Source organism: Panthera tigris, chromosome C2 (assembly GCF_018350195.1).
Source record: "Panthera tigris isolate Pti1 chromosome C2, P.tigris_Pti1_mat1.1, whole genome shotgun sequence".
NCBI lineage: Eukaryota > Metazoa > Chordata > Mammalia > Carnivora > Felidae > Panthera > Panthera tigris.
In genome coordinates, this window is record NC_056668.1 from 879,181 (window position 1) to 899,922 (window position 20,742).

Consider the following 20,742-nt stretch of genomic DNA (forward strand, 5'->3'; position numbering starts at 1 on the left):
AAGAGGTTAAAGGTTATTCAAGGTCATATGGATACGACAGAGGTCGGGAACATTGAGAGAACGGTATTAATATTATTGCGTAATATTAATATTAGTAGCAAGTACAGCAGCATGCAGGTGGGCAACGGTAATGAGAAGAGAAGGCCAGGGAGGCAGAGTGGAGACTCACATCTGGGTGGGGGATGGCGTACTGTCCCTGGATCGTGTAGGCCTAGAAAGAGAGAGACACGGTCAGCTCGTGAAGCGGCGGCCGCGCTTGTGCCCGCCGGCGGCCCTCCCCGGGGGACACGGGCTTTCTCAGGGGTGGGGCTTCGTGGGAACGGGCCCGAGGCCCTCTGGAGAGAGCGTGCCCTCACAGAGCGCATCCCCCCTTCCGCCGGCAGCTTAGGACAAAAGGCGAGTCCTTCAGGGCGCCGGGAGGTGCAGACTGGGGGTGTCGCGGGGCCAAGCCTCACCGGCGCTACAGCGGGACACGTGGGCCAGGCGAGCCGCGCCCCACCTCCTGGAGAGCCGCAGGAGTGCAGACTGGCCGGGCCGGCAGGGAGGGCGGGAAGGGGCGCAGCTGGGAAGGCTCCCCACTCCCCCGGAGGGGGTTCTTAATAGAAACCCCCCGCAAGTGATCTGACCGTTACAGATTCATTATTAGCCTTTGGCAATTTTTATCAGCTTTCAGAGCGAACACTTTTGCAAAGTACTTGTCCCAAGAAAACCAAACCAAAGGACCTTTAAAAGGTGACTCAAAACCAATTTTGCAAAAGCAGATTAAGTAAGAAACGTGCCCGAATCAGTCACAAGATGGATGGTCTTGACCTGCAGCCTCAGTGGGCCGAACAGTTGTTCTCCGGGGCCAGCGTGGTCCCTGAGGCTTCACCTTCAAGACGGTGACTCAGAGTGGCCACAGCGGGCGTGGGCCTGGCGCCTCTCCCCCCTGCCCGCCCCCACCCACCCCAATAGTCCACCGGCTGAGACGCTCCCAGAAACTCACGGCCAAAAACAAACGATCCACAAGGTGTCAAGGGAGAGCAAAGACCAAAGACTCGCCGTCAGGCCTCATGTGCTGTCATGTGGGACGTGCCACACCAGCTCTGGGCAGCCACGTTCGAGGCCCCGGGCATGGGTGGCACAGGTGGGGAGGGACGTGCCTTCCGGCACCTGGCCACGTGGGGTCCCCGTGCCACATCCCAAGCGGGCACGCGATGCCCACCTGTGTCTGCACACGTGCACCGAGAGGGAGACCACAGGCCAGTCCGAGCGTCCCTTCTGTGGACTTTGCACCGAGGGTGGCGTCTGACGGTTTTCCTCATAAACAACCCAAGCGGGGAGGTAAAGGCCACCAGGCACTGGGCGGGGCCCACTGGAGGCGGGGGCCATCCAGGCGTCCCACGGGGAAGTAAAGGAATCTTATCAGACGCTGCAAGTGTCCGAGGGGAAGGCAGTGGGGACGCCCTTTCCCCTCTGGACTTCTGTGCACAAGCTCCGTGGCTTGTCTTTAGGTTTCATGGAGATGCCAGCAGGTACACGCTCCAGTGCGTCACCACGCGTCACAGGCCTGGGACGCACACCGTCCCACGGCCACGGTCGCCCCAGTGGAACTGCACACACCTCCGGACAGGGCAGTTCTTTATCCCACACGTTTTTACTCACTTAGGTGGTCGCACTCTTGGTTTTATTTGAACTGTGGGAGCAGTTTACCATGGATAGAGGGAAGGTACAGCTGGGAAGACAGACAAAGGTTCTCCGGAGGAAACCTTCATCATCTGCGACCTGCTTGAAACACTGGGCTGGCTGGGTTGGGGCGCCTGGTGGCTCAGTCAGTTAAGTGTCTGACTTTGGCTCAGGTCGTGATCTCACAGTTTGTGAGCTTGAGCCCTGCATTGGGGTCCCTGCTGTCAGCACGGAGCCGAAGTCAGATCCTCTGTCTCCCTCTCCCTCTCCCTCTGGCCCTCCCCCGCTTGCTCTCTCTCAAAAATACAGAAACATTAAAAACATTTTTTGAAATGCAGGCTGGCGCTCCCTGGTGGGGTACCTGCTGGCCCTCGGGTACCAGTGCTCGGTGAGAGCCAGTGCAGGTGGGAGATCCACAGTGAGGGGTGTCTCCAGAGAGGAGTCAGGCCTAGGTCCTGCGGCAGGTGGGGTCTGGGTTCTGAAGGGCCCCCTTGCTGCTAAATCTCATTCACACCCCATTTCTGTTTGTGCTGTGGCTCATCGGTCTCCACACAACCACGAAGAGCCACTGGCCAGACCTGTCTCAGGGGGCACAGGTGCCTGTAGCCTGGGGACAGCCTCGGGACAAGCGCCCACGATGCTGGTAACCTCGCTGCCCTGAGAGATGACCGGGATGGCCTTCCTTGGCTGGGGCTATGCTGGCCTTGGCCCACACGGCTTCCCCGGCTCTCGTGGGTGTTACTGTGCTTCCCTTTTGAAGACAGACCGCGCTTTACCACATGGTGGCATCATGGGTCTGTTCACATGTCAGGGTCAAGGCCACACATGTATCTAACCTGCTAGCTTACTAGGACTTCAGGGGAAAGGACATCGTGTTCTGAACAAGGCCCCCTGTGTCTGTGTGCCCCCGTGACTACCTCTGGCCTTGCTTTCTGACCTGTAAAATGGGGGCGTGCCCAGGTCCCGGGGCTGCAGTGGGAGGGTGCAGGGACGTGAAGGATCCAGACAAAGGGCAGGGCCACTGGGTGACTTGAGGGCTGTGGTAACTGGGAGACGGGCCTGCAGTGGCTGCGTGCAGAAGCCAGGCACAGTGGACAGTGGCCTTCCCTGAACCACACAGCCCTGTGGGAGCCACTGGGTCCCTCCCGGTGGGAAGCAGCCCACATGCTGCTCTTGGAAACACCTAACGTGGGAGTCAATCTGGAGGATCTGATAAGATTCCTTTAAAATGTGGAGAAAATTTTCATTTGCCCCTTTGTTAACGATAAAGTCATGGCCATTCTCCCCTGACCTGGGTTGCCTCTGGGAATGCTCAGTCTTCACTCTCCCTTGAACAAAGACACACGTCACCGCCAACTGGACGCAGAGCTCCTCCAGGCACCCTGGCCGGGCACCTCCCAAGGTCCTCTACCTATTGTCGTGACCCCGAGGTGGGTGGCACAGGTGCCCGATGGCAGGAGGCGGGCACAGCCCCTCTCCTCAGCTCTCTCTGGGCCCTGCTGATGAGCTGCTGGCCTCAGATGCTAATCTCTGCAGCTGCTGGCCTCCCGGGCCCCTTGCCGAAGGGGGAGGAAGGAGGTCGGCGGCTCCTGCCCCAGCAACAGGTGTGCAGAACAGGTGTCCCGGCCTGGCCGGTGCGGGGCAGGGCGGAGTGCGAGGGCCATCGCTGTGACCCGGAAGTCACCTTTCCCTTCCCCTGCGTGCTCCTAGAGACTCCTCTGTGGGGAGTTGGGGATGTGCATTTTGGGGGAGGCGGGACCCTGTTCCCACAGCTCCAGTTGTCTCAACCTCGAGCCACAGGGTCACTGTAACGCTTCTGGCCCTTCTGCTAAGCCCCTTAGACACTCGACGAAGTAGATTTGGGCCAATGTTGCCTAGGCAGGACCAGGGTCCTTCTGTGCCCGGCCAGGGAGAAGACGCTTCCGGGGTCCAGGCTCTGCGGGACGTCTGCCTTGGCCTTTTCTGTCTGCCCCACACTGCCCAGCTCGCCCCGTGCCCGGCGGCAGGCCGGGAGAGCTCTGCGCCCAGCGTGGGTGGGGTGGGAGACGTGCACGTGAGAAGGGAGAAAACCTGAGTGCACTAACGGGCAGCGGCGGGGGCTGCAGTAAAAGGCTGAGGTTGGCAGTGGAGGCCGCGAGCGGGTCGGCTCTTACCTGACCACCTGCAAAAATGACAGGGGTGGAGGCGGGCTTTGGGCGGTAGGGAATGGTGGCACCTTTCGGTGGGGACTAGGAAAAGGGACAGGAGAGGGAGAGAGAGCATTAGAGCAGCTTCGCGTCAGGATCTGATCGCGGGGAGGCCTCCTTCCCGAGCCCACCCCGCTGCACCGCCCACCCTCCCCGGCAGTGCCAGAGGGTAGGGGATACCCCGCGGCGGGAGGGCTGCCTGATGGGGACCCTCCGGAGGGCCCCCTCTTCCACATAACTACTGCCCTAAATACACCCCAGCACGGGCGCCATCCGCCCGCAGGGTGTGGTGGGCTCACGGCGGTGTGGGATGCTACTCCCTGAGAAGTAAGAATGGAAACCAAGCCCCAGTCTGCACTGGGGGCCCCCACAGCCTGCACAGATGGCCAGGTGGCTGCCTGCGGGCCACTTGTGTCAGCCTGGGTGCTGTCCTCTGGGAAAATCTGTCCCTCTCTCTCATGCTCAGGATGAAGCTGGCCTTTGTGGGCAGCTCCACCATGGGGGGGTTCCTGCTCAGAGCCCCAAAGGCTTTGCTTGGCCAGGGTCATGATGCTCAGTAGGCATCATCACGGGACAGTCAGAAACATCCAATTTCACTATTAACAAAAGGGAGCAACTTTTAAAAAAAAAAACTTAGAGTCCAAATGAAATATGTTACAGTCTTGATGAGCTTTGCTAGAATTTCCTTTGATTATTCTGTGTCCAAAAGTACAGGCTTTTTACCTTGGGGTGGATGACATTCTCAAGTACCGGAAGTCTGCCAGATTCTGATAAATTCAGCCCAACTCCTTGGTCAGAGGCAACCAAGGTCCTCCTTTGTCTGGCCAGGTGGCCGTCTTCCCTGGGAGCAGAGGCCACAGGGCCCAGCTCAGGTCAGCAACACTGCTTGCCAGAGGCAGAGGGTGGGGGCCAGGGCAGTGTCCCTGCTGGGAGTTCTCGAGACCAGGGCCCACTCAGGCCCAGCCCACACCCTGGGCTATCGGGTGTGACCTCACAGTGCCCCGACCTGAGACACAAAGTCATGTGGGCACAGGCTTAGTAGAGGGGATGACAGCTTCAACTCTGTAGTCCAAGCCATGCTGTGTGACTGTGGGCACACTGTGTGACCTTGAGCACAAGGTTTGACCTTGACATGATGCTCTGTACCCTTGGCCACTCTGTATGACCTTGGGAAATCTGTATGGCCTTGGCCGAGCTGTGTGACCTTGGGAACACTGCAGCCTCGCTGTAAATAAACCAGGAAGGGCTGCTGTGGGGCCTGCGAACTGACTCATGTCTGGGGTGATGATGGGCTCCTGGGGTTGTCCAGTCTTCAGTGTTTCTGCAGGTACGACCGAACGCCTCCAGAAACGTCTCTGTGCAGCTGGGATTCACTGCAGCCTCAGGTAAGACTCGCTTCATCGCGGCAGAACCGTGATTAAATGGAGCTCGAGGGAGTGGCGTTCTCATGGTGCCAGCAGAGACCTCTGTCTGGCCGCGCCCTGTCCCTGAGCTGGGCACCCCACCGACGGCAGCGCCCACCATCCCAACACTGTGAGTTTGTGGTTCCCGTGCATGCTGATGTCCTCGGATAGGACAGAGGGCTTCTGAGCACAGCCTCGGGGCTCCCCCGGGGTGCGGCAGGCACTGACGGGTGGGCTTTGCGGCGACCCCTGTGCTTTCCACGGGGCCCCGCTGACTCACCCGCACCAGAGGGCAGGCCTCTCAGTGGCCACTTGAAGGGTGCGGGGCCCTCCGAGCAGAGTCTGAAAGTCTGCTAACCTTTGCTCTGTTCGTCCAGCTCATTTTCACTTAAAAATGGGCCCAACTTCCCTAAGCACGGCGGTTCCCCCGACCCCTGAGAGTTCCGGGCCAGTAAGGGCGAGGCCCCACCTCAGCCCGTTTGTGGGTCACGTTTGCCACGTGCGCTTCCCGGTCGAGTCTCACGTCGGCCTCCCCGCCCGCGGGAAGACCGGGCGGTTCTAACCACAGCCCTGGGGTGCCAGCACCCGCAGCCAACGGGGTCTAGCCTGCTTCTGTGGGGCCACACCTGACCGCGAACACGGTGTGGGCCATGCCACCTGGGAGGAGTCCTGGGGAGGCCGAGAGTTTTAGTCCAACCCTTGTTATTGAACGTGGGAGGCCATGTCCCTCCCGGAGCCGTTTGTGTGGCTCAGCACTCTGACTCAGCACTCTGACGGACTCAGCACTCTGACGGGCCACCGCAGCTCAAGACGCGCGTGCTTCCTCGCCGCCTCGGGCATCCGCCGGTGCAGGCAGCACCCGGCCCGCTCCGTCTGTCCACACGGCGCCTCCCGGGTCCCAGCAGCAGGGGATGGAAGGGAACCCAGAACGGCACTGACTGTCACCATGGCCAGTGGCTGGGGACCATCAGGACACCAATATTTAGAAAAATATTTTCGACTTCACAAAACATCGTACTTCAGGAAAATAGAAACTATGCAAATTTTTTAGAGACTTGGGGGTGGATCTGAACGCCGAGCCGAGGACAAGAGGGGCGAGGGCACAGAGGCTGGGAGTCCACTGCTGTGGGCGCCTGGTGTTCGCCCTCCCTCATGGCCCTCGAGCCCACAACGCCTGTCGGGGACTGTCGCGTGACGCAGAGACACTTCACTTTAGCTTCGAGACCAGCAACTGCTGGCGGCCTCAGTGAGCCCTGCTGCATTTGGGGCAGAGGCTGACATTGAAATCTCAGGGGTTTCTCCCCCAAATTTCGAGAGGATTTTGTCTCGCTCAGCTGTCTTCTTTGCTTCTCCTTTGGTTTTAACCATTTTGTTTACTTCCTGTCTGTCTCTTACAACTGGGCGTTTCAGCGTGCTTTTCCTCCTCTGTGCCTTGGTGGGACCCTGACGCCTGCGGGTGTGGTGAGCACGGGCCTCCCCCTCGTCCGTGGGCCGTGCTTACGGCCGCCCTTGTACTGGATGCCCCTCACGCCACAGACCGACGACCGGTGTGATGCGAGCGTCTCCTCACACGTCCCTTTCCCCGGCTCCCCAGCCACGAGGAGGGACATGCCAAAGGGGGCGGGCGGCGGGCGGCCGGCAGCTGTCCCTCCCCCGGCGCCCACACCCCCGGCACGGCTCTCGCTCCGGTCACGCTCCCGACCCCCGGCCCCCGTACGGCCCCAGCCACGTGCCGCAGCCGACACGAAGAAGCCACAGCCGTTGTGGCTCGCGGGGCAGGCTGGCGGTGGTCCCTGGATGCCCAGACTGTACCTCCAGCATGACCACACAGATCTGCTTGACGCACTGGATGATGGCGTCGGGGGTCCCCGAGATGGTCACTGCCCGCTCCGTGGAGTTGGGCAGCATGTCCCCGGCCACCTGGACCTGGGCACCTGTGGACTGCAGAAATGAGACATTGGAGGGGACACAGCCTGAGCCAGGGCAGGGCTCCTGGGAGCTCGAGAGGGTGTGCTGAGGGCGCGGTGCACGGACGCCCCCCCCCCCCAACGGTGCCCCTTCACGCCCGCCTGGCACCCCAGCCCTCTGCCCGTTCCCTGGGGGCCCATGGGGCGGGGCCGGTCGCCTTCAGCCCACCACTGCCCAGCGTGGCCTGGCACGGGGACAGCGACGCTGGACAAGAGGCATTTTAACCTGCAAGTGGCATTTGTAGAGACGGAGACAGAAATGGAGTCCCTTTTTTCAAATACATGGAATTTTATCTCCCCTGTGGAGTTTCAGGTCACAGAGAATGATGGACACTAGGAAAGCCTAAACTCTTTAGCTGTCTCTCCTTGACAGAATCACGACAGGGTGGCCACCCTCCTTAAGGGAGACGGAAGGAGTTAGGCTTTCTCTGAACGCGGCAACATGTGAGCATAAAGTCCACCCCTCGCACCAGCTCCCTCCCTGCTGGGACAGCTCAGGCCGGCCGGTCCCTGGACGCACCTGCCTGGGGGCAGAGACCACGGCCTCTGTGGCCTAGAGCCGCATGACCGGGTGGCAGGAGGGCCCTGCCTGTCCCCGGTTGGGGTGCACAGCCCCCCTCACAGGCGCCCAGCGCCTCTGCACGACACCTCTGTGCACGTTCTAGGGGGTCCCACGTCCCACCCTCTGCTCTCTGGATGGCCCTCCCCTACCGTAAGCTCCATGCTGTCAGGGTTCGCAGTGCTGGGCCTCCAGGGGAAGGGGGGCGGGCTCTACCCTCCCAGCAGCGGGCACCAGCAGCCGGAGAAGGTTCTGTTACCTCCCTGATCTCCTTGATCTTGGAGCCGCCTTTGCCGATCAGGGACCCACACTGGCTGGCGGGGACCACCAGCCTCAGCGTCACCGGGGGCTTGCTGGTGGCAGGGCTGTTGCTCATAGAGTTAATGATATCCTGGGGAGGGAGAAAGACACGTGTGGGCCTACACAGCATGCCGCATACACGCCAGTGAGCGCAAAGGCCAGGCTCGGTGAGAAAGCACCCGAATATGCTCCAGAGGCTGGCGGGGCAGGGTTCCTGCCCCCAGGGGCACAGGGGCAGCGGGGGCAGCGAGAGGACGAGTGTGGGGACTCAAGTGTCCCCAGATGGAGGCGCCTGGCACACACACCGTGGCAAACGGCTGAGCGTCCAGAGGAAGGACACAGTGGACGGGCTGGTGGATTGCAGAGGCTTGAAGGCCAGTCAGGCTCGGGAGGACAAGCAAGGAGAGGACAGCCGGATCTGCAGAAGGGGACCCACACGTGCCAATCACTCGCAGACACGCAGGTCGTGGCTGCCGTGGTGCTGCCGTGGACAGGGCGAGACGCAGATCCCGATGGCACCCGGACTCGGGCCCCGCTTTGTCCTCAAGGCTGGGCAGGGCATGAAGGGCCTTGCACAGGCAGGGAGGCGCGTTTTGGACAGAAAAACTTAACTCCCTGGCTTGACCACCTTCTGAATAAAAATACCGAATGCATCTCTGAATAACTTTTGGCAAGTTGAACAATATTGGAAACACATGAAAGCCTTGATTTAACTCACTGACAGGGCGCATAGACGTGCCACAGACACGCAAGTGTATGCGTGTTTATACGCGTCCACGGGAGAGTCCACGGGTCTCCCCGTGGCCAAGCGCATGTGCCAGGGCAGCAGCCGCGGGGCATGGCTGGGGCTCTCGCTCGGGGCCGGGCTCACGGACACGGAGCGTGACGGCTGGCCTGTCACTGGGTGGCCTGCGGCCACGGGAGCCCCCGGGCGGTGAGGAGGTGACGGGGCGAAGGGTTGTGCCTTGCCTCCTGCCGCGGGGTCTCTGGGGACACATCTCACCTCCTCAAACTTGTAGGCGATCATGGCAAAGGCCTTGAAGATGGCGTCGGTGGGGCCTGTGATGGTCACAATTCTTTCCGGGCAGTTTCCCTCAGATATGTTGATCCTCGCGCCGCTCTGGAAGGAGGTGAGCACAGCCCGGACGGGGTTAGAGCCACGGGTGGAACCTGGCTGGGGCTTCCAGGCCTTCTGACAGCCATGTGCAAACCTCCACACTAAACGGTGAGGCCGTCCGGGGCCATCCTTCAGAGCGGGGTCGGCCACCGTGCCCCCTGCCGCCCCTGGACACAGAAGCCCTGACGCGGGGGCACACGTGGTGGAGGGAAGGGGCCTCTGAGCCGCCAGGGGTGGCCTGGCCGGGGCTCCCGCAGGACAGGACCGCTGGCCTCGCTCCTCCCCCCCCGCCCGCAGATGGGACGCCGCCGAGTGCCAGCCAGCTCACCTCTTCACGCATCTTTTTCACTGTCTCTCCTTTCTGGAATAAAGATTCAGAAAACAGTCAAGGCGTCGCTCCGAGGTTCCACCATGGGCGAGAGGCTCTGGCGTGGGAGTACGCAGGGCGCGGATGCCCGCCTTGTGCACCAGCGAGCAGCAGCCCTCACGGTGGGGCTAGAGCCTGACGCTGTGGCTCCCTGAGCCCCCGCCACAGCCCTGCGAGGGGCCCTTCGGGGAGGGGGGCCGGGGCGCCGGCTGGGCTCCTGCCCAGCTGTCTTCACAGCCCTCATCTTCGTCACAGGCAAAGCAGGGCCAGGCCAGGGCAGGTGCCCTGAGGCTCTCGTGGAAAGACCTGGACCTGGACGCCAGGGGGCCTGGAGACGGTCACAGGCCGACCACGGGAGGCGGTGCCTCACCCCAGCCTCTCCCACATGCTTGAGGCTTCCAAATCCACTCTTGCTTTCCCCGAGGCTCGTGTCTTTTATTTTGGAAGGGAGATTCCAGAGAGACCACCACCCACTGGCCAGAGGGGAGACTGCTCTGGAGAATGCCAGTGAATCGTGCTCACTGGGCCCTCACGCCCGGGAAGAAGGACAGGCCGCAGGGCAGCGGGGCGGGCTGCTATGGTGACTGGCTGGGGCCTGGTCAGGACGGGGCCCGGGGACATCGCCTGCTGGGCTTTCGGAGAATCGTACGGGAGGCCCTGGACCGGCCTCGTGGGGACTCAGGATTCCGCTGGAATCCTCAGGGCGGGGCACACACCACCACGTGGCACGTCGCCCAGCGCAGGCCCGGGGCCCTGGCACCTCCTCTCAGGGACCGCAGCACAGGCAGAGCTCGCTCAGTAGTTACCTTCCCGATGATGCTTCCAACTTCCTATAGGAAAAGAACCACACAAAGTTGATGTCATAGAGCAGCCGGGGGAAAGGCCCGTGACGGACACCGAGACCCATCTGTGTTGGAGCGAGGACAGGGTGTCAGGACTGTCAGGGGGGAGCGCAGTCGGGCCGCCTGTGTGAGGCCCTGGGTCTGGGGGCTCCCGGGTGCCCGTCTGACCTTGGTTAGACTCAGGCCTTGCCTCTGACAGACACATGGACAAGCAGAAGCCAGCGGCCGGCTCCATACAATTAAGTCAGGAGGCATTTCTATGCTCTTAGGGCCTTAAGAAACCAGGAAAGAAACAGATAAAACACAAAATCTTCCCCAATTTTGTGATGTAAAGATAATTAAGCACTGCTACTTGCCTTTTCACGTTTTAAAAAAGGATGAGTACTCTATGTGACCCGACCCGGGCTTCTAACACCACCGCCCACTCATAAGAGTCAGGGTTCCCTGGAGAAACGGCTGGTTCCAGGACTGAGGCAGGCAAAGTGCGAGGGAGTCAGGAGGATACAGGGACCAGCTTGGAGAGGCTCCCAGTGACCGAGTCAGGGTCAATACGGGCATCGACATGAGTAATGACACAACGGGAATAATCTGAATAAAGCAGCAAACTGAGTCCACGGAGACAGGAATGAATGAGCGGATGAATGAATGTGCTGGAGTCTGACAACAGTGGGGGCCCGCTGTGGGGAAGGACCAAAGGACCAGTGTCAGGCCCCTGATGCGAGAGCTCCTGTGACTCCGCTGCCAATGGTGAGGAAACATCAGGAAAGCCTCCTTGAGGAAGGGTGGAAGGAGATGCCCCCAGGCTGAAGATGAGGCGTGTCCGGGATGTGGAGGCCTGAATACCCTGACCCCCCACGCGTCCTATTGTGAAGGGCAGGGCCGGGGCGACGGGTGGCCCGAACGGGGCCCGAGGTCGGGTGGCTGGGGTGCATCAGTGTTGGCATCCTGACGTGGATGGGACACTATGCCCTTGTTTGTAGGGAACGCACACTCAGGTGTCCAGTGACAGGACATCAGGTCACAAGTACCCTCAAGGGTCTCCAGGAGAAATATGCTTTGGAGCGGGCTGTCACTGCTTTGTAAACCTGAGGTTGCCCAGGGCACACCCTCCCCTGCCTCCCAGCTGGTGGGACGCAGTGGCCTTGGGCTCTGTACCTTCCCATGCATCAGCAGACGGATTGTCAGGGTCACGTTCAGGCCGCCTTCTGAGACCTTCGACTCCATCTTTCTCCCAAAATGCGGCTGGGGGTAGTGGCTCAAGGTGCCGAGGGCGCCGTGAGGAAGGACAGATGGGGCCCAGATGGTGTCACCTGGAAAGAGAAGGCACGGCTGCTGCTGAGAACACCGTCAGTGGCCACCACAGGTCGGGGTGTCCTGGCCTACAAGGGCCTTTGGTCTCTGGAGGGGCGAGGGGGTACGGGTGGGTGGTGGGACAGGTCGAGGGAGGGTGCCGCCCTCACTCCTGCTCTGGTGACACACCAATGTTCACGGGGGGCAAAGGCTCCGGGAGGGCGGCCCAGTCAGCCAGAAGGTGCGGTCCTGGGACCCACCCTGCCTGACCTGCTGGGGCTTGGGGCACATGGCGGTGGGGGACACAGGTTGGTGGGGAAACCTGGCAGGGACTGACCCAGGCCCCGCCGCTGACTCATGTGTGACCCCCGGCAGGTCACGCAAGCCCTCTGGCCTCAGCTTCCGCCTCTGCACCGAGGGAAACAGGAACAGCCCTCTCCCCTGGAGAGGAAAAGGGGTCAAGTGAGCCCTGGGATCCTCGCGTGGGTCTGCAGTGTCCGTTCTGTTCTGCTGTTATGTTAGTTCTGTGCAAACCCCATCACATCCGTGCCAGAAGCCCCGCCCTCTGGCTGTGACCCCCTAGCCCTTAAAAAGCCAGGACATTACAGGTATTGGTGTTTCCCGTGGGCTTAGAGTCAAGGTTCCTTGGTAATCCCCGTCTCTAAAGTGGATCTAGTGTCTATTAACTAAGCTACTGAATGGCTGATGCTTTGGCATTATATTATTACAAAGTCTTTCCAGAAGATGCTTTAGGTATCACTATTCTACATCTAATTTCTGCAGACAATGGGTCCAGCGCTTCATCCCCCCGATATAATTAAGGCTTCACTTTATGATTTACAGGCACTCATGATGACAGTAGGCCTGCAGGGCCCGTGGGAAGAGTGACCAGACTGTCCTGCCGTAGCCCTTCTCAGGGAGGGCCCAGGTTCTCCTCCAGGCTGGACCATAGCATACCGGGTGGTCTCAGAGACGGGCGCCAGTGAGGATGAGAAATGTGGGTCAGGCGGGCCAGGAGAGGGGCACAGCCAGGGGCGGGGGCAGGACCGGGAAGGGTCTCAGGACAGACGGAGAGGCCTGCAGAACCGGAACCAGGCCGGGCGCTCACCGGACCTGATGCTCTGCAGGCAGCAGGGGTCCTAGAGGTGGGCCGTTTGGGTGGCCTTCCTGGGGGGGGCATCAGTCAGGGCAGCACACGGAAGCCGGAGAGCCGCCTGCCTGCCTGCACACAGGGGGGTCTCGGGGTGCAGGCTGTGGGGATGTCACAGGGTGTGGGGAAGTCGCCGGGCACTGGGGTCCCACAGGTGTCAGGGAGGAGCGAGAATGAGGGCAGGACAGGACACGGGGCACGAGCAGCCCCCATAGGAGGGGGCAGTGGCCCTAGTGTCTGGCATGAGGATGCCACCTGGAGGACAGAGGGAAAGAGGCCTGGCAGGGGGAGGTTCTGGATGACCTGGGGCCCAGGGGCTCCCAAGAGGGGCACCGGGAAGACCCCGCAGAATAGAGAGTGTCCCACATACACCTGCCCGAGTGCCCACCCGGGAGTAGGCGGGGCTGGCTGGGCCGTGAAGGACGAGGCCGGGGGACTCCGGGTGAACTCGGCCAGCACTCCCCACACACAGCCCCACGCTAGGTCTGAGGCCCTCAGGAACAGAAGTCCTGCGTGTGCCGCCCGCCCGGGCGTCTGGACACCAGCCCTCCGATGTAAGCCATGAGGACGTGAGGCTCCGTCCAATTACAGGAGAGACCACAAGTTAAAAAAGCAAGACTTCCCTTTAACCTTCTAGGTTTTGGGGGGTACAAAAATATTTTTTTCCTCGTCAAAACATTTCTGCTGAAAAATATGCTGCAAGGAAAATACAAAAATAAAGCACAGAAACCGCACATTCTCACTCTCTGGGTGATGCGTGCAATCGATGTGTCCATATGACAGCCACTGACACATTTCCACACTCACAAATAGTGTGCTATTCTACCCGTGCAGATGTATCCACAGGTAACTTCAACAACTCTAACCATCAGTCCTAATTATGGATGATAAAACGATGCTTTTGAGCAACACGGATTCTGACACGAAGGCGTAGGGCGTAGCGAAGACAGGTTTTAAGAAGTCTATCTCCACCGTCCAACGTGGAAGCCACTACTGCTTGTGGCTATTCACCCCTGAAACAAGAAGCCCACGAGTCACGCGCTACGTGTTGAAGAGACGGCCCCGCGTGGCTGGTGGCTGCGCACGGGAGAGCACGGCAGAGGACGCTAGCGCCAGGGCACAGCTCTGTTGGACGGCGCGGCGCGTGTGGGCGCGTTGGCAGGTCTGGCTGGCAGAGGGCGCCTCGGAGGAAAGAGCCCAGGCAGGAGAGGAGACAACCCGGCTCAGATGATCCCAGGGGCACCGAAAACACACGGCGCCCCTCCTGCACAGCCTCCCTGCAGCGAGCTGAGGCACCAGCACCAACCGGGCAGATCGTGTGCTGGCCAGGCGGGGATGCACGGCCTCCTTTGTAATTAGAAACATCTCCCGCGTCGGGGGGACAGCGGGGCCCCACGGCCTCCATTACGCAAATGTTTCCAGCCCTCGGTGGAGAAAGTGGGTCAGCGAGGGCCAGCGGGCCTTCAGGCTCCAGGCTGTCGACTGCCATCAGTCACACAGGCCAGTGAGCTGCTGCAGAGGCCAGTGCCTTCCTCTGTCACGTGGCCGACAGTGAGCAGCAGTGCCCTCTGCAGACTGCTGGGGACGAGGAGCAGCCCCCGGTGGTAGTTAAAGTCAACTGCGACTCAGTGCCCTTGACCCTGAAGAACCCACCCTGTGTCAGCGGCCGAGGGACCTGCGCTGGGGGATCCCCCAGGGTCATGACTTCTGGCAGATGGGGGGCTGTCCTCTGGCCATCCTGCTGGGCCCTTGGACACCAGTTCATCAGGGGCGGCCCCCCAGAGTGCCCGGGCCTACGCCCATCTCAGGGGCCACCCCTGCAGCAGAGTCCAGGGGCAGTACTGGGGGCTGCCCCTGAGTGCACAGCAGCGCTCAGGTCACACTCACCCAAAACCAAATTGACGGGAAATCTGCCAGAAAAAAATCTCTTTGTGTGACTCACTCGTCCCCACACGCGGCGTTCCAGAAGGCAGATCTCTTGTGCCAGCAAGGATCCCACCTTGTGTTCTGTGCATGCTGGGAACTTAGTATATTTGTAATTCACCTAGTGGGAGGGAGAGGAGACACAGGCACGGTCCCCTGCAGGGCCGAGGACGGACCCTCCCCTTCTTTCCCGGCTGAACCGGCCGGAGGAGGCCGGTCGGGTTGCCTGTGCCGACACCGTCCGCAGATGTGCCTTGGCTGAAACAGCCCACGCCTGACCCCCACAGCCAGGCACAGCCGACGTGAGCCACCATGGCACGTCTGACCCAGCCAGCCTTCCCGGTCATCCGTCTGTTTGTCTCTGCGCTCTTGCCTTCCAGCTACAGGCCCAAACCTGGGAGTTCAGTATCTCCCCTCTCCGGCCCTCATCGCATTCATTAGCAAATCCCAACACACGGATGCAGAGTTAATGAATTCATCTTTTCTAGTTTCTTAGGGAAAAGCCTGATGGCATCAGTTTAAAACCTTAGTTCTTACCTAATATAGGTGTCTAGTTCTATAAAATTTCTCTCTGCATGTGGCTTTAGCGGCATCCCACCAATTTTGATGTTTGTGCTTTTTTCACTCATTTCAAAATGCTTTCAAATTTCTTTTTCTTTTTTGATTCATGGGAAATTGTGAAGTATGTTACTGAATTTTCAAGTACTTGGAGATATTCTAGAATATCTTTCTCTTGTTGATCTCTAGTTAAACCTGTTATGGTTAGAAAACACACCTATGACACCTGAGATCCTTCCTGTATACTAAGACCTGCTTATGGACCGACCATGGTCTGTCCTGGTAAACGTGCACTCTTGTGTTGGGGGGAGCGTTCTCGAAGCCCGGGGTAGCACCGCCAGTCCTCCGCGGTCCTGTCCCGTTCTGGGGGCGCTGGGGACGCACCTCCTTCCTGCACCCCAAGCTCTGTCATCAGCATTGCACGGTCTAGCGCCGTTGCCTTCGGTGGATGGACTGACAGACTCCTTTGTCATTGTGAGAGATTTCTTTATGTCCGGCCATGTTCTCAGCTCTGAAATTTTCTTTGTCTGTTATTAGTGTAGTGACCCAGCTTTCTTCTGATTGGTGTAGCATGGCGTATCTCCTTCCATCTTTTATTTTTAACCTATTTGTGTCTTTACATTTAAAGTGAGTTTCTTGCAGGCAGTTGAACCTTGCCTTTTTATCTTATTCGACAATCTCTGCTTTTTAACGAGGGGTGTTTTGACCAATGACAGTGACTGTTGAGGTGGTCGAGTTTGAAGCCATCATTCTACTATTTGTTTTCTATTTTTACCATCTGTTCTCTGTTCCCCCACTTCTTTTTTTTATTAAATTTATTTATTTATTTTGAGAGGGAGAGTGCAAGTGGGGGAGAGGCAGAGAGAGAGAATCCCAAGTAGGCTCCACACTGTCAGCACAGAGCCCTGTGCGGGGCTTGAACTCATGAACGGTGAGATCACGACCTAAGCCGAAATCAAGAGTCAGGTGCTTAACTGACTGAGCGACCCAGTCGCCCCTGTTTCCCCATTTCTATTGTTTTTTCCCTCTGCCATCTTTGGAATGGACCGCATACATTTATTTCATGATTCCGCTTTTACCTCCTTTGTTCACTTCTTAGTTACAACTCTCTGTTTTGTTACCTTAGCGGTTGTTTTGGGGCTGACACTGCTCACGTTTAATTCATCACAGTGCAGTCCGACTGCCACTTAGTGGTGTGTAAAGACCTCACGTGGGTTGGTAACTGTGCCTCTGTCTCCCCTCTTGTCCTCTGCACCATTGCTGTGGCATACTTTGGTTCTCCTAGGTTATAAACCAACATTACAATTTCTCATGTAAACACTCAATTATCTTCTAAAAGAACTTAGAGGCAGATGCCTGGGGGACTCAGTCCGTTAAGCCTCTGATGCTTGATTTCAGCTCAGGTCATGATCTCACGGTTCGTGGGATCGACTTCTGTGTTGGGCTCCGTGCTCGTAACATGGAGCCTGCTTGGGATTCTCCCTCCTCTCAGAATAAAAAACATTAAAAAGAGGGGTTTAGAGGATAAGAAAAGAACAACTTCATACTTACCCATGTGATGCCCATCCCTTGGTGTAGACTCAGATTTCTAGCTGCTCCCATTTTTCTTCTACGTGAAGCATTTCCCTTAATAATTCTCAATAATTTTTGTAGCGCGAGCGTGCTGGTGGTCATGTTGAGTCTGTTTCCGTAGGTGTGGACGGCGTGCGTCACTGTCACTCAGCGTGAAGGAGTCTCACCCGCCCGGAGCCCCGGGGCCGCAGCGCTCTCTCCGGGCCCGACGCCCTGCCTAGGCTGCTGGCGGGGAGAAGCCCACCGCGCCCTCTTCCTTTCTCCCTCTGTCACATGCCCTCTTCCACAGCACACTCAGGGGCTTCTCGTAACCGCTGGCTTTGAACGGTTCACTCGCCACGTGCCTTCTGGCGGTCTCCGTTGCTCGTTCAAACACACTCCTGGCCCTGCCTCTCCCCCGCTTCCAGGGCCCCCAAACGCATGTCTGTTGGCCGCTTGGAGTTGAGCCAAGCTCCCCGATGCTCTGTTCGCTTCCTCCTGCCCTCCGTCTGTGTCTCGCACGGACAGGTTCTACTTCTGTCCGGGAGTTGACTCATCTTCTGCTCTGCAGCTCCCGCTCTGTGGCTAAACCCACCCAGGGCACTTTCCATCTCAGATCCTGGACTTTTCACCCCAGAAACTCAACCTGCGTCCTTTGTCGTGTCTTCCACGTCCCCATTTAACGCACTTGACCCTTTGCTTCTTGAACATGCGGTTTACAGTTTTGATAATGGCTTCAACGTCCACGTCCCACAGGTGTACAACTGTCACCGCCGAGTCTAGGTCAGGGAGGGGAACACCGAGCGGGGGGAGCACAGACCACCGCTGGCTGTGACGAGAGCTCTTTCTCCGTGGCTCAGCGGACAGGTGCTCCGCGGGCCTCGGTCGGACCTGGTCTCCCGGGGCCGCACGGCCAGCCAGCCGGGAACCAGGGACACGGGAGAGCTGCCTCGCCGGAGCCCGTAGACCGAGCCACCTCTTCCAGCTCGGCCGCTCTCTCCGTCCCGTGTGTGGGCGCACGGCTGGGGTGCGAGGGCAGAAACGGTTTGATCTGTAATCGACAGTCCGGATCTGAAACTCCCTGGCTTCCAAGTGCACGGGAGACAGAAATCCATCCCAAACTGCTTTGTGCGGCCGGTCTGGGGCCGCTGCCGGCGGGAATCCTGGAACCCACATTAAGGGAAGCTGCGGGTGAGGCTGGGCTGCAGGAGCAAGAACTGGCGATGGGAGGCCACGGCGTGCTCCGTTCGCTCCCGTGGGGAAAGCCTGGGGACGAGGCCCCCGCGAAGGCTCCAGACACACACAGCTCGTGTCTCCTGCCGCCAGGCAGGGACAGACCGCTCCCGGAGTCCCGGACTCCGGCCGCCCGGCGTGGGTCGCGGGCCGGGGGCTGAGATGCCGGGTCACGTGGCCCGGACTCTGCGCGGGACCCGCCGCTCCGTGCGGAGCGCCTCCAGAGTAAGTGGGCCCCCTGGTTGGAGCTGGCCTCACTCACTCAGCAGCCTTCGTGTGCGGCATCTGTCGTAAGGGCACCCCGCTCTTCAAAGGTGCTCGCCCTTCAGTGCCAGGCCGGGGAGAATCTGGGGACGAGGGCGAGGGTTGTGATACTGTCGTGCTCTGTGTCCGGGCGAGCCCTGCGGGCACTGAACGGCTCTTCCCTCACCAGGCCGAGGAGCACTCCCACAGCACGTATCTGTGGCCGTGGCACCACCTGCACCGTGGGAGAGGGGGCGGCCGTGACCGGGCTGCTTGCCTGCAGTCGTGAGGCCAGCGCACAGCACCAGATCCGTGGGCGCTGCTGTAGGAGTGGGGCTGGGGGTGCCGGGAGGTCAGCGGAGGGGCTGATGCGACACCGGGGGAGCAGGTAGAGTCCCCACGCTGCCACGCTGCCCGTGGGGACTGCTGGGTCGGCCCACGCTAACAGCCAGACTTTCTGCTCCTCGGCTCCCGTGCGGGCCAGTCTGCAGCCAGAGGGGCCCCCTGAGTGGGGCTCCCGGGAAGCCAGACCCCCTGCTCCCCACCTGCGTGGCTGGAGCACGTCTTGGCAGGGGAGGCACGAGGAGGGAGGTGAACAGGAAAGTCCTCACAATTGCTAAACCGACCCCAGGCTCTGTGTCACGTGATGACTTCTCTCTAGTCAAGGGGAACACAAAGCAGAAGGTGTTGGTATCTGTGCTGAGGCCCGGGCAGCCCAGGGGGCTCATGCTCCGCGGCCCGCAGCCCCTCACAGCTTCCCTGGCAGCACTCGCTTTGTCTGCAAAGATGGAGCGGACCCAGGTGGGGACACGCAGGAAGCAAACATGCCAGGGTCACCCGATGTGCACACGTGACAGTCATCCGTGTCTAGATTCTGTCCACATGCGATGCAGTCATTAACATTTCCCTTTAAATCCAGGACGGCTTTAGGAAGTCGGCCGCGGTCTGTACTCAGGAGGCCGGCAGATGCCGACAGTACACGGGGTGCTGACGCGAGCATCAGCAACAGGGAAGGTGCCCGGGAATGCTCGCTGAGGGCCCTTCCCTGGAGGCCTGCTCCCCAGCCACACAGCCCGCCCACTGTCCTCTGCACGGACACGCTGCGTGTGCACAGCACAAGAGCCGGGCCGTTGGGATGGCACCCCCACGGGGGGAGCTCTGGCCTGCTGGCCCCTGGAGCCCTCCTCTGTCCTCTGGCTGGACCTGTCCTTGCTGGTTGGCACCTGCCGATGCCTCTACCTCTGACGCTCTATGAGGTAAAGGACCTGCCCGGGGCATGTGGACAGGCGGGGCCCACACAGCCGGCCCCAGCATCCGTGCTCTTGACAGAAATGCCTTAAAGAGGGGCGGCGAGGCATCTTGCCTCCGGGAAGATGGAGCACAGCACCTTCCCCTAATGACAACGAAAACTCTGGATACTACGTATAGAGCGAACACAGGAAGATCCCGAAAAGTTGAGAGAAAGAGACAGCAGCACACCGGCGGGCCACAGAGTGACATGGTGCTGAATTTCCGGCTTTCTCTTTGCGTCTTGACCTCAGACTTGGGGGAGGAGACCAGCAACCTGGAAACACCAATGGACACAGTCCAAAAAAAAGCATCAACAAAGCCCACTGCCTCCAGCAAAAGGACAGCAAAGACAGCCCAGCAAGAATGAACACTTGAGACAATAATGACTCCGCTCCAGCAGCCCCACCAATGCCAGGAGAGGCTGAGTGGCGGGCCTCGCCAGGCCGGAACGATGCTCTCTAATACCATACTGGGTATCAGCGGAGGGGCAGGGGAGCAGGGACCTCATCCCCGCCGGGCAGTAACAGGCCGCTCTACCCCGTGGTGCCCTGGCCAAGGAGGTGTCAGCGGAGGCCCAGTGGGGAGCTACGACTCTCACCCGCCACAAGTGATGGGAGGCTCCTCAATCTCCAGGTACCAACAGAGGGGCGCCTGCACCCCCACGCCCTCCTGTAAGTAATGAGGCAGCACCCTCCGTTTCCTTGCTGGAGTAGTGTCGAAGGCAACCAGGGGAAACAGGAGGTTTGGGTAATAGTCAGGTTCGCGACATAATATCCAAAATATCTAGGTTTCACACCAAGGACCAGAGAGATCTCAAGCTAAATGGAAGATGATCAGCAGACACCAACACTGAGATGACAGAGATGTTAGAACTGTCTGACAAAATTCCAAAGCAGTCATGATAAAAATGCTTCAATAAGCAATTAAGAATATTTTTAATCAAATGAAAAAAATATAAAGTCTCAGCAGAGAAGCAAAATTCTCACCAAAAAAAAAAAAAAAAAAAAAAAAGGAAGATATAAAGAACTAAATAGAAATGACAGTACTGAAAAATACGGCAGAGGAATGAAGGGGTCCAAGGAAAGAACCAGTGAACTG

General features: G+C 59.4%; 1 protein-coding gene across 15 annotated transcripts in view; it reads right to left on the reverse strand.

Moving 5' to 3' along the window:
- Window positions 1–20,742, reverse strand: part of PCBP3 (poly(rC) binding protein 3) — a 267,713-nt gene that overhangs the window by 18,748 nt on the left and 228,223 nt on the right. For 7 of the 15 annotated variants that reach the window (XM_042957297.1, XM_042957294.1, XM_042957296.1 and 4 more), the window contains 9 exons: window positions 12,034–12,137; window positions 11,562–11,716; window positions 10,371–10,394; window positions 9,526–9,558; window positions 9,084–9,200; window positions 8,040–8,171; window positions 7,067–7,195; window positions 3,750–3,893; window positions 170–211 (listed from right to left, as the gene is read on the reverse strand). In XM_042957297.1, the coding sequence (XP_042813231.1) occupies window positions 170–211; window positions 3,750–3,893; window positions 7,067–7,195; window positions 8,040–8,171; window positions 9,084–9,200; window positions 9,526–9,558; window positions 10,371–10,394; window positions 11,562–11,716; window positions 12,034–12,055 (798 nt within the window). In that variant the 5' untranslated portion in view covers window positions 12,056–12,137. The remainder of the gene's footprint in view (window positions 1–169; window positions 212–3,749; window positions 3,894–7,066; window positions 7,196–8,039; window positions 8,172–9,083; window positions 9,201–9,525; window positions 9,559–10,370; window positions 10,395–11,561; window positions 11,717–12,033; window positions 12,138–20,742) is intronic. The other 8 variants (XM_042957301.1, XM_042957299.1, XM_042957300.1 and 5 more) reach the window with 3 other exon arrangements.